We start from the raw sequence: 12,608 nt of genomic DNA on the forward strand, positions 1-12,608 counted from the left end.
AGAATAACGTCTGTATACAAATGGAGAATGAGGGAAACAGTTCATGAAGTACCACGAACTAGGCGATAATGAAGGACAATTTAATCAATTTTTAAAGGAGCGAACCGAAAGAGTCATTACACTGTCCGTAAGTGTCCGTAATGGTATCAAGGCCTTTAACGTTATCTAATTGGACGTCATTCAAGCGAAACCACCGTATTGTATTCTTTAATGAGTATTTGCATGCCACGTGATACTATTCATTTTCCTTATCTTCCTGGAGTGATTTTGATGATTTCCCGCGATGACTTTGGTCGAATATAATTGTTTGACTCATTGAGAACGAGTCCTTATATAAAAAATTTCAAGGTGGTTTTGCAACGCAAGGAATCTTTCCTCGTCCCGATTTCCTCCTCTCCCTCAAGAAGGCCTCTCTCTCTTTGACTCTCCACTCTCAATAAAACTCCTCCCTTCCAAAAAATTCCCCCTACCTCCTCCTCCACCATGTCCCCTCTCCGCCTTTGCCTCTTATCCTTTCCCCGCTCTCTCATCTCTTTCTCATTTTTACTACTCCTTCCCCCCACTCCACCATACCGCGATTCACGTGAAACTGTCTCCTCCTCCAACCCCACCTCCACTTTCTATTCTCCTCCTCCCTTCCCGCCCCTCTCCCTTCCCTTCCTCCTACCCCCGTGTCCCCCTATGCACCCCCACCACCACCATCACCTGGCCTCCGCCCTCCGCTCCGCCCCAACCTCTCCTCCTCGCCCCCTCCTTCCCTCCCTCCTTCTACCCACACTCCTCCCTCCCTCCTCTTCCCTCTCCAGGCCTCAACCTCAACTCTCCTCCCCGACCGGACGTATACACACTACACCTATAGGCAGTCCATGAGCTACCGAGCTCCTTTAACCATCGGGGAGTCCGGTCGGCAGTGCTCGCGTGTCGGTGCCCGATAGGCAAATTCCTTCCCTTCCTCTCTATTTCTCTTTTCTCCCAACTTTTCGTTTCTGTTCGCCTTTTTCCACCCCCTCGGGAATTTTTTTTTTCACGAGCGATAATTTTTATTTTTTATCTGTTTAGAAACCTCTCGCTCGACCCTGGAAGTTTTTTTTACAAGGTCGGGGAGTGACTACAAAATGCAGGAGAGAGTGAGAGAAAGGTTTGGAGTTTCCGCTTGCGTGTGTGTGTGAATGTGCATTCGCGGAAGTGTGCGTGAGTGAGACGGGGGTGACAGTCTTCCTCCTCCCGCCTTCCCCTTAACTCACTCCACCTATCGCACTCAATTCCATATACACACACACATACCCTCCTACCTTTCCCCCGGATCCCCGGTGCTCACCGATTAGATCGCTATCGCTCCCGTTCGAGAGTGACAGAGGAGAGGGAAGGAGTGAGGGAGGCGTGGCTCTGTTCCACGATTGCATTTGGCGAGGTGCGCGTATACGTACCTGGGTATATGTGTGTGTGTGTGCGTGCGCGCGTATTTGCGAGTGCCGTGGGACGTGAAGGGATAGAGAGAGGTAGCGGTGGGTTGAGGAAGAGGGTGTGACGATAGGACGAGAGATTCGACGAGTTCGCGCCGACAAAAGGGGGGTGGACTGCCGCCACCTTCCCCCTTCTCTCTCCGTTCCTCAGACGGCGGCTGACAAAGAGATAGCGCCGCCCCCACTCCAGCGGTAAATGTTTTGACACGAGTGGCAAACTCTCCAACCCCTCTCGACTTGCCGCCGCCTTGACTCCAGGTTCGCGGTGTTTATTTTGCCCACGCGACTGAACAGGAGTAGGGGGGATGAGTGGTGGTGAGGGGATCGAAACATTTACAGGAGTTCGCAGGTGGGCACGTTTCCTGCGAAAACCGATGGAGAGAGAATGTTCGATGAGATTTTGTCCCTGCAACTTTGACCTACTTCATAGAAGAAAATAGCGGAGATGTCGATTAACTTGAGCGAAATTTTTCAAACATTATGTCAGAGGTAGTCAAAAATAGCAACCGGGTGTACACTTTAAGGTACTCAAATTTTATTCAAGTATTCCTAGTCATTAATCGAAATTTAAAGATTCAACTGAGGCCAGCCATAGGCAGTTCATTGATTGGGGAATTTTTTCGCACATAAATCAATATTTTTATAAATGCATTAAATTCTCGAACCATCCGAAATCACTTAATGACTGACTGCCATTGAAGGGGAGACCTTGTGGAAAATATAATTGGTAGTGCGTGTAATGGAAAACAAAGTGACTGATAAAAACTTTTTCTTTTGTGTTGCTCTGAAGAAAAACCTACACCGAGTAAGTGTGCTGGTGTCTTGAACGTAATGGAACCCCTGTGTACCTGAGTTTGATAACACCGATAAAATCGAACGTGGGATGAGGTATCTGGTGACGACTTTTATGTAATATCTTGGCCCCTTGATGAATTCGAATGGATTAGAGCCGTAGCCTAGTCTTCAGCTTGCGTCTGAAAGAGATTTCCAGTTTGATTCATATCAGTTCCGTTATTAATGGTCCATTGGAGAATCAACTGAAAGCAGAAAGGTGCTTTACAAGCCTAAGGAGACCTTATTTGTGAACGATTGGACTAAGGCGATGATATCGAGAGACACCTGGTGACAGGGTAACATTTATATCAAGTGCACCGGCCCTTTATAAGAATGAAGTTCGTAGCTACGATAGGCCATTTTTGTCACTGCCAGCCCCGAAGCAGATCTCCTAGGACCCATAGCGCTGTCTTTGATGCGGAAACGATGAACTTAAAATTCTGTTGCTGTAATTATCTCCAAGAAAATCATTAGATTTTGAAAGAACAAACAACTGTGGCGCTAAGGGAGACATAAGTACCGGATGACACGAAAGGATAGAGAGAGGAAGTGTCAAGCTTTATTTTATGCAGGTCAAACGCCCTGAGACGAAATCATTCCAGGTCAAAGGGTAGAGGACAAGATTCACCGAGTATCGGTCGTGAGAACAGTAGTGACGACGGAGCCGTCGGCGAGACCCGACGGAAGAATCCCGGCTTCGGAGGCTGCGTCGGCCGAGCTTGAGGGGAAAGCCCCGTCGGAAGAGAGGGAGAAGAAGCCAGCCGGAGTTTTGAGTCGTCAACTCGCCGGTGTCTGCCGTCACGACTAAGCGGGCCCGAGGAAATTCCGGCGACGGTGCGGTCGGAGCGGGAGACCTGGACGAAGGGAAAAGGCGGATTCCGGATTCGGGATGGAGAACCAAAAAGAGTTCGATATATAGATAGAGAGAGAGAGGTGGGGAGGAGGGGGAGAGTTAGTGTGGGGGTTGGGTCTCGCTAAGGGAAGAAGAGACGGGGTAGAGGAGGTGGAGGAAAGGACGGACGGTTGATTCGCCTCGTCGGAATTTACCGCATTTTTATGCGCCTGATTTTTTTTTGCAAGTCGCCTCTCTTCTTCTTCCCATTCCCCCTTCCCCAAAAAAATAATCCTCCGCGCCAACCAACCTACTGGCCCGGGTCTCCTCTCGGATTCTTCCGCTCTCTCTCTCTCTCCTCCCCACCGTCCCCGAACCTCTCCCTTGCCGACCCAGTCGCATCTCCCTGCGTGAGGGATTGAAGATGTCATGCCTTGCCTTCCTTATTCCCGGCCCATTCCGCATCCGGGGAGGTAGTAGTCCAAGATAGCATGCACAGCGTTGAGCGGAGAGTGTGATCAGGATCTACCGCCGTCCATCTCCGCGACGAGAAGGGAAGAGGCCTTCGCCGTAAACACCGAGAAGTGGTCAGTTTCCTCCGCCCGGACATCGCCGGAAGGACTGTGCCGGTATACGGACTGACCTGCCTCCGTAGTAGCGTTCTCGTCCGTGAGATCTGGTTCTTCGTTCGTAAACTTCGGCGTTCGCACTCGTCCCCCAGGATTTTCTTACTTTTCCCTAGGAGTCCCCCGCACGAGCGCCTCCATTTGTTCATCAATCAAAGTTTCCGGAAGTGCCGAAAAAGCGAAAGTGATGTCGATGAGGACTCCGGGGACCGCATCCCGGGAGCCATAGGAGCATCGACACCGTCTCGATTCTCGTCCATCCACGGAGGCCAGCTGTCTTCCCGGTCGGCGGCATCGCCCGCCCGGCCGAGAGTTCGCTCCGCCGTTGGTGCCCGGTTCCTGCGCCGTCGTCGGCGGCCCCCTTACGAGCATCCCGGCCCCTAAAAGAGTTAAGGACGGGTAACGGGGGGACTCCGAGCCACCGATGGAGGAGGGTGAGGGGAGTAGTGGAGAGGGGCGGAGAGGGGGGAGGCGGAGGAGGAGGAGGAAGGAGGCGGGCCGTCGGTGGTGGAGGAGGTGGTAGCGGGCGGCGGGGGGAACGGTGGAGGAGGTGGAGAGATAATTGATGAAGGCCCTCCTCCCTCTCTCTCCTTCTCTTACGCTTCTCACCCTCTGGGAGGGAAAGGGGTCTTTTCAACAAAAAAAATAAATAAATGATAAAAGTTCGCTCGAGTTAAGCCAAGTTCTGATTTCCCTCGTCGCGTCCGGAATGGGAGCTCTTCCGATCGGTATCCTCATCAAAAGGAGGCCGACGTCGGCCCGGAAAAGGTCTCAGGGGTGGAGATAAACAATAACTTGAGTGGTGAGCGGACAAGGGGGAGGGATTGTTTCGCCTTCCGCCAAGCGCCCACCTCCCTTTCCGAGACCTGTGAATAATTTGTGAACTCCCTCACTCAAAGTGCAACCGTGCGACGTCAGTGATGCAAAAAGGGACGGTTTTGGGGTCGCTTTGGGTTGTTTATTTAAGTGTTGAGACTTGCTCCTAGCGACGACGGGGAGCTTTTGCCGAGACGGGAATCCTCCGCCTCATTACCGGTTCGGGAGGAATTCCGCGCCGGTATCATTACTTCGAGAGAGAGAGAGATAGAGAGAAAGAAAAAAAAATCGTTCTTAAATGAAAGTCGGCGAAAGAGGGACTGGGATCTATTTCGAAAAAGAACAGAAAGAAGAGAACTCGGTTTTACGTACTCCGGTGTTGTCATCCGCGTGCCCGAGTCAATCGCGTCCGCACTCTGAGACGTGTGCATGTTCGTGCATATAAATATATATTACGGCTTTTATATTGCTCTATAAGAGTCTCTCTCTCTCACTCTTTCTTGTTTCACGCCCCGAAATCTCCTCCCTTTCCTTCTCTCCCGTGTCCTGCACTCACTGTGGCTACTCTTTTTCCCAGTTCTGCTCCCTTCCATCGTCCGAAGGAGCACTGCGAGTGTTTTGTGTGCATTGTGAGTGAGCAGAGGGGAGGGAAGTGACGGTGGGGTGGGTAAATGGGCGAGGGGCGGGAGGGGAAGATACAAATCTACGTGCGGATGTGGAGAGGGCGTTGAAAAGTAACGTTGTCACGGTTAATTGGTTCTAGTACTGAGGAGGAGAGAGAGGAGCACGAGAGGGAAAAAGTGGAGAATCAGAATTCGTGGAGTTGGGAGTTTTTAGTTCGTTCTTTATTTGTGCGAGTGGGAGATCAGGTTCGCAAATATTGTATTTCTCCGATTCAGAGATGGTAATTTTCGAGATATAATTGTCGGGAATTTTGCGACGGCCCTCTTCTGTCCTAGAAGAGAAGTGATCGGAGGGATCGTCCGCTGCCTTTCCGTGAAAGATTTATCACTACAAGTACTTGAATCGAGTGTCTTCTTGTCCGTCATTGTTTGAAACGTATTCGTCTACCTTGGTTCCCTGCGTGGAGAGACCGTCGGAAAAGGTTTCGATTCCCACGAGTTGTGTTCGAGTCCCTCCCGTTTGTGAGTGATATGTGCCCTTCGGTGGATTTAGTGAGGAAGAAAAGGCGAAGGTGGTGAATTCCTAGGTGTTTACTTCTGCACCTTTCGACGAAGTGCTACGGGTGGTCGATGGGTGACCCAGTGATGGCGATGGGTCATCTCCCCGTCTCCCAAGGGTGCTACTGCCGAGTATTCTGCCTCATGGTCGCCCTGGTCCTCATTCAGTCTGGTGACAATTTCAGGTAAGGCAATAAAAACGGAGATTTATTGGGGGTAGACCTTGAAATCACTTAAAACCACTGTTTTTTTTTTCGTTGGAATTTTGCAAGAATTATTGGCTAAATGTGGTTCTTAGAGCTGCTAGTGACGGTGCAAAAGAAAACCATCGGTATGGCAGTATTTTTCGAATCGGAATTAAGGGGTTACTATTCCATGTTTATTTACTAAATTAAATGCGTGTGACGAAGTTTTACGTTAAAAGTTATTCCTCGTGAAAACTATATCGTTTCATGATTCAAATCAGTCTTTAAGTGAGGAAAAGAAAAATTTTTGTGCCAAATTTATGCCGAAGCTATTGGAGTGATGGAGTACTAATATTTATCATTTTTTCGAAAAAAATAATTTCAGTATCAATCTTAATAACGTGCAACAAGTGCAAACGCATAAATAATGATGATTGCATTAGGCAAACTGCAATAAAAACATTTAATGCAACATCAATTTATCGGGTGATGAGAACATGAAGCTATTCTGCTCATTTAAATACATTCATTCTTTCCAATATGCAATCATCCGTTCTTTCAAGAAACCTTTGTACATGTAGCTATGAAACGCGTGAAATATTTTGGTCGCAAATATTCTAAAAAAAATTGGGAATTAGTGTGTGAACTAGTGAGTAATGTTGTAGTGAACTATTTTCAAATATTTTCACTGGAGGTTTTCCGTTCTATTTAATGCAGTTTTATATTTAAAAAAAAACAAGTTTCAATGCAACAGTTACAGATTCATTCGCCTTGACCGGGTTTCGAACCCGGATCCCTCGATGCTTGGCCGAGTGCTTTAGCCAGTTAAACTAACGAGGTGTCCTCTAAAACTTGGAAATTTTTAAATGATACTTGAAATTTAAGAGGACGCCTCGATAGCTTAACTGACTGAAGCACTCGGCCGGACATCGAGGAATCCGGGTTCGAATACCGGTCAAGGAAAATAATGTTTACGCTCTGAAATTGCTGTACCGAAATGCATATTAGCGGATGACTCCGTTTAAAGTTACTGCTGCGGCATCTCCCACAGTTTCTTGGAATATAAATGTTAAGTCGATGACTGTGCCCCCGCTGATGAAATAACTCAAGAGTGATATCCAACGATTTTCTTAATTGTGCTGAGACCACCAAAGGAATTCAACCGTATGAAAATGAGAAAAATATTTTGCAATCTACCGTAGCCCAACGAGGAACATGGTTTCCTTTCCGCAGTTCCTCCATGAGGATGGGAGCAGGGGTATCAGTGGTACGCATGATACACCGTTTAGAAGCAAAAACGAGCCGCAATTGCTATTCCTCTGGCGTTAACTCGGGGAAGCAAGCTGATACATACGTTCGCAGAGGCCCTGACACTTTGTCGGCTGCAGTCTTCCCTTATGTCAATCCGTCCCATTCTCTGATGATGCGTGACAGAAGGCGTTCATCATCACACAGTCGTCTGTTTGCCCCACTTGTTTGCGCCTGGTGTGGTTCCGGACCGCTCAAAGACTTTGGCGTTGTTCTGCCCCAAACCCAAACAGATTAATGGTGCGGTGTTAATTTTGAGATTATTAGGACTCCATGATAAGGAAACAATTTGCCACTACTGTTTTGATACTGCGTTTTGAATTAAAACTTGTAATCGGCCTCAACAGGGGGGAGCATCCATAATATTCCATTTATTTCTTAAATTTCAAGTGATTTCCATTAATATGAAGGTTTTTAGTGTTTCCTTCCAGACCGCACGCTTTCAAGAGTAAAATTTGAATGATATAAAAACACCCAAGCGGTAGTTCCGTTTATGGAATATATTCGTTTAGATACTCATTTCAAATTTATTGCGTGGATATTAATTTACTTCGCACAAAAAAGATTAAATTACCACAGTTTTATGCAATCAATCATTTTTGTGTATTACGTATACGTCTGGGGGAAATTGAAACAAAGTATTAATATATCTTTATGCCTGAAGAAGTTTCCATAAAACTTTGAGTAATTTTATTCCGGAAGTATATTTTATAAAATTACCCTGGATGTTTGTCATTTGAAATATCATTGATCCGTAACTGCTTTACTTAAAATGTATCATTTCAATGTGAATGTAATATTTTCCCCAAAGAATGGAATTGTATTAAAAGGTGTCATAATACAGTGAAGTTTTTTCCTTCAAAAATATTTTCATTTTTTTAGATTGAATAATTTCACATTGTTAATGCTTTCATAACTTAACCTTACAACATGACACCAACATACATGAACCTAAACGCCTTTTTTCCAAAGAAATATTGCTGTAAATCATCATAATTATAAATACTGATTTTTCGATAAATTACCAGTAAATTGTGATAAAGTGTCAAGAGGGTATAATTTGAAGCCAACGAACTTTTAAAAAATGTCTATATGTATTTCGGTTTTCAAACGGTTAATTCCTGATATCATTTGCCCGAATACGCTAAATATAAATAGTATTCGTCTATTTTAATAATTTATAGGGTTAATTTTTATCTATGAGGTGAATCCAATTCAAATTATGCATTTCTAATGACGGTGTTGACTAAGGACCTCTACTCATTGCTTCTAATATCGTTATTATAGCAATAATATACTTCTAATAGCATTATTATATTTTCAGTTAAATTATCAATTTAAATTTATTATTAATAAAAATAGCTTATTATTCTGAGTAATACGCAGCACATATTTGCTTTACTACAGCCTTCACAAAATAAATACTTTTAATCATTATTCATATCGTTTGTGGCGGGTACAACTATGTGAAGTATTAGCGCGCCTTGAACTTATTATTTTTTATTTATACTAATGATAAAAGATGAACGCTCAAGAAATAGTGCTCTGAGTCAATGGTTAAAAAATATTTCGCATCAATGGCGAACGCGTTGCTTGGAAAATTTATTTTTCTACATCAGACGTTGAAATCTCCGTTATCAGATAATGAATTAAAACTGAATTATTTGTTTTCCACGATGAAATCGCTCACAATAATCTTTGGTTTATAAAATTTGAACTGTTATAATAATAAATATGATTACCGTTTGTATTTTACGAAGCATAAATTCTCTTTCATTTTGGAAATAAAATTATGGCAAAATACATTCAACTCAAATATATCAAATCTCTCTAATACTCAAGGACGCAGGTACATAAGGGCGCACGGGATTGGGATTGGTTTTGATTTTTTCTATGGAAAATAAAAGCGGTTTAATAGATTAGTTTCTGGTAAATTTTAAGTTTATGCTTCTCTCTTCTCACTGCATATCAAACAGGCTAGATGCTAATTTTGCCAAATTTCTTCTTGAAGAAATAATAATGAGTATGCGTTTATGTTAAAGGTTTTTGGAACTAGATTCACGTATGGGATTAATTTTTTACTCATTCATTAAATATTCAATGTTTGCAACTTACTCACTGATCCAGATAACATGTAATGCTGCGGTGACAATGATTTGTATTAAAAAATAAGGTGCAAATGTATGAAAGGTTTATGATTTGTGGTAGTCGCCTGGGTCTCCATTTAATCGAGAAAACACTCGGTTATTGCCGTATTGTTTTACGTCTCATTTACGTTGAGCATGAGAAAGCTAATCGATCAGAGTTCTTAATTTACAGTTGTAAAAATCACGTAATGAGCTCGAAAAAAATATAAGGAATAGATGCATTTATTTTCAACTGTTTGTGTGGATACATTTTATTATACAAAATGAATAAAGAAATATTTATCTCCGTATATTAATTAGGTTTTGATTTTTTAATCACCAGAAGAGACTTTTTGGTAGAATACAATTTTTTCGAAATGATTGAGTCTTATAAAAACAGTGAAATAATTTGACATTGCTGTTCCAATGAATGCGCTCATAACCTATAACAATTCAAAGGAGGACTAATATGAGCATAATTTCATGTAGGGACTTTTACATAGAGATATGTGTTGGTGAATCCATTTGAAACCCTTCGGTGGTGTAATACGATTTTAATCCTTCTTCCACTCATCCTTTCCATCTCATTGGTCCGTTTGGATAGCATACGGGAAAATAGTACCTCATTCAAACGTCGGGCTATCGATATCCTCAGTCCCTCAGAGCTTATGAGGCGTGCGATGGCAAATTAACGCGTCAACATATCCGCCGACTCCTCCCGAGATTGAGTCAGCAGTCGATAGCACAAAACGGCCGAGGACGGGCATTATACGCTGCGAACGTTCCCTGAAAGCCCGTTCGAAATGATCCACTTTCCAGCGTGGATCGGGCGTGACATTGCATCTCTCTCCGCTCATGTATTATGGAAACCTCCGCTTAAAGCACCCACCTTTTATGCAAACAGTCATTCCTGCTTATCTGTCATCCCCCTCCTCTTTATCATCCGTCGAGATTTAAAAGCTTAATATTCAGAATTCGGCCCTAAATTGATGGTATCAGAGCCGCTGTACCGTTGTGGTTCCCTTTAAATGGCCGGCTTCATAATGTTTGGTGATAGCAAGAGATAATCATATTAATAACGCCTTGCGTATTTAAAATATTATCTACTTTAAAAATCGCCTGACTAAATAAATTCACGAGACGGTTTACACTCTATAACTGGATGTGATCTTTCACCTGGATACTTAACTATGTATATCACCAAAATGCCACAATATTTACTGATCAGATGAAGATTTCTAAATACTCTCTCATTTGATACAGTTTTTATTTTGTTTAGCTTTTCAACTTCATAAATATCTGATAAGGTATAACAAGGGTATAATTTTTATAACCTCGTCAATCATGCATGCCCAACTATTATAATTACATGAAGATTTAGGAAGGCTCACCATTTATAAGAAAATTTTGTTTTATTTCGTCCACTTTCGCCCTTATCTTTTGACGATACCTTAGAATAAAGTTTTAAATTTGAGTTGGATAAGACTCTAACCTCTGATTTTATTAATGTGTCTAGATATATCTATTAGTATACATATATCTTACCGCGTGCATTCCAAATCCAGTGTGATCACTCCCTTCTCTTGGTTCCCCTTTATTGACTTTTCTTGTCTGCCTTATTTCTGGTGCATCGGCTCCCACTCTTTCGTCACTATATTTTCACATTATCTTTCCATTTGAGTGCTTCTTTTACGGCTATCTTGCTCTTCCACTTCCCCTTGTTCTGCCATCTGTCTCTCTCCCAGCAATGCCTTTTCTCTATCTTCAACCCCTCGGATAATTTTTAATTTATTTTTTGCTGACCTTGGTGAACAGAGCTTCAAATGCTCCCCATAGCATTCGTGACTCAAGGGTCGTGCTTTCGAGTTCACGGTCCTTTCAAAGCCTTGAGCCCATTGGGTGATATTTTAGCTATCAATCATTCATCGGTTATCCTTTCTTCTGTGAAAAAGTTTAACAGACGCCGTTTGTTCTTCCTTTTTCATTTTTTTGTCTTACTTTCTTTTGTATTTACTCCTTTTGGTCTGTCCTTAAAAAACTTAATATTTTACAAATATCTAAGTATTATGAGTGGTTGAATACCGAAATTCAAGTGGTTGAATGCCGAAATTTTTTACTGTAACAGAGATTAATTACTTTTAATAAAGAAGAATCATGAGATTTCCTGGAGTGTATATGTACATTTTGAAATAATTTTTTTTCATTTCATGATTTTAAAAAAACCTTTCCTGGTGATAATTTCGTAATATGATGCATTGTTCTTAAAGCATATGCCATAAATAGACGGAAATTTTTCTTGTTTTAATTCCTCGATCTGATGAAAGGAAAACATTTAGATTCAAATCTATTTGCGTAAAAGTTGTGTTTTAAAAATAAAGGATAGGTCAGAAGCAAAGTGAAAGGCTGTTTATTTTGTACCCCAGGGTTTGAACCCTCACTGTATCAACAGAAACTTGGTACATTATTAGATTTTTGTTTCAGTAAAGTTTTGGTGATTATAAGGATGGGATATAAAATGGCTTGAATAGCTTACTCCTGTGTTATTAATTTATTTAAAGCGTAGTATTTCAAAATCTTATAGGTTTTCCTATTGCTACTGGGATTGCCTGTAACGAAATAATTCTCAAGCAATGACTAACTCAAGCATATTATATATTAGTAAAATATTAGTTTTTACTTCGCTCTACTAAATCCACCTACAATTTTCCTTCATTTATCTCCTTTCGATTGCATTTTTAAATTTTAATTTCTGCATTATTGGCACGTAGTCTATTTTTGCATGGGTGGGTACTGCCAAATACTAATTTATTGATTAAATAATCGTTACTCTTATGATAATACCAAATAGGCTACCACACCTAGGTAGTTATCTCATGACACATTTTTACGAGAAAACCGATTCCACACATTCCTCGTTGCCCCTAAAGTGAGAAGCTATTTTCTCCTTAGTTCAAAGATTTTTGCCAAATTCACGAACGTTTTCTCAGTTGTTTTTAAGAAATGTTAACCCTTTCTTTTGTGAGTCATCCATCGCAAAGTTGTAGCCAAAACTCTCGGTTCATTATATCGTCAATTATTTGTTTGCGTAGATCACATATCTCCTCTTATTTCTTTCTCACCTCACCTTCCCCCGCCCCCAATTTTATTTTCCTCCTCGTTAATCCCCCTCTCACACACCCACCTGATTTCAACCTGCTTGCTCTAACTTCCACCTCACTATCTTCCTCTCTCACACGC

General features: G+C 42.4%; 1 protein-coding gene across 1 annotated transcript in view; it reads left to right on the plus strand.

Annotated features, from left to right (window-relative positions):
- Positions 1-5,305: 5,305 nt before the first annotated feature.
- Positions 5,306-12,608, plus strand: part of Wnt2 (Wnt oncogene analog 2) — a 320,844-nt gene continuing 313,541 nt past the window's right edge. The window contains exon 1 of the mRNA XM_071597722.1: positions 5,306-5,937. Coding sequence (XP_071453823.1) covers positions 5,825-5,937 — 113 coding nt within the window. The 5' untranslated portion in view covers positions 5,306-5,824. The remainder of the gene's footprint in view (positions 5,938-12,608) is intronic.

This window comes from Hetaerina americana, unplaced genomic scaffold, assembly GCF_022747635.1.
Source record: "Hetaerina americana unplaced genomic scaffold, ioHetAmer1.1.p SCAF_10, whole genome shotgun sequence".
Lineage (NCBI taxonomy): Eukaryota > Metazoa > Arthropoda > Insecta > Odonata > Calopterygidae > Hetaerina > Hetaerina americana.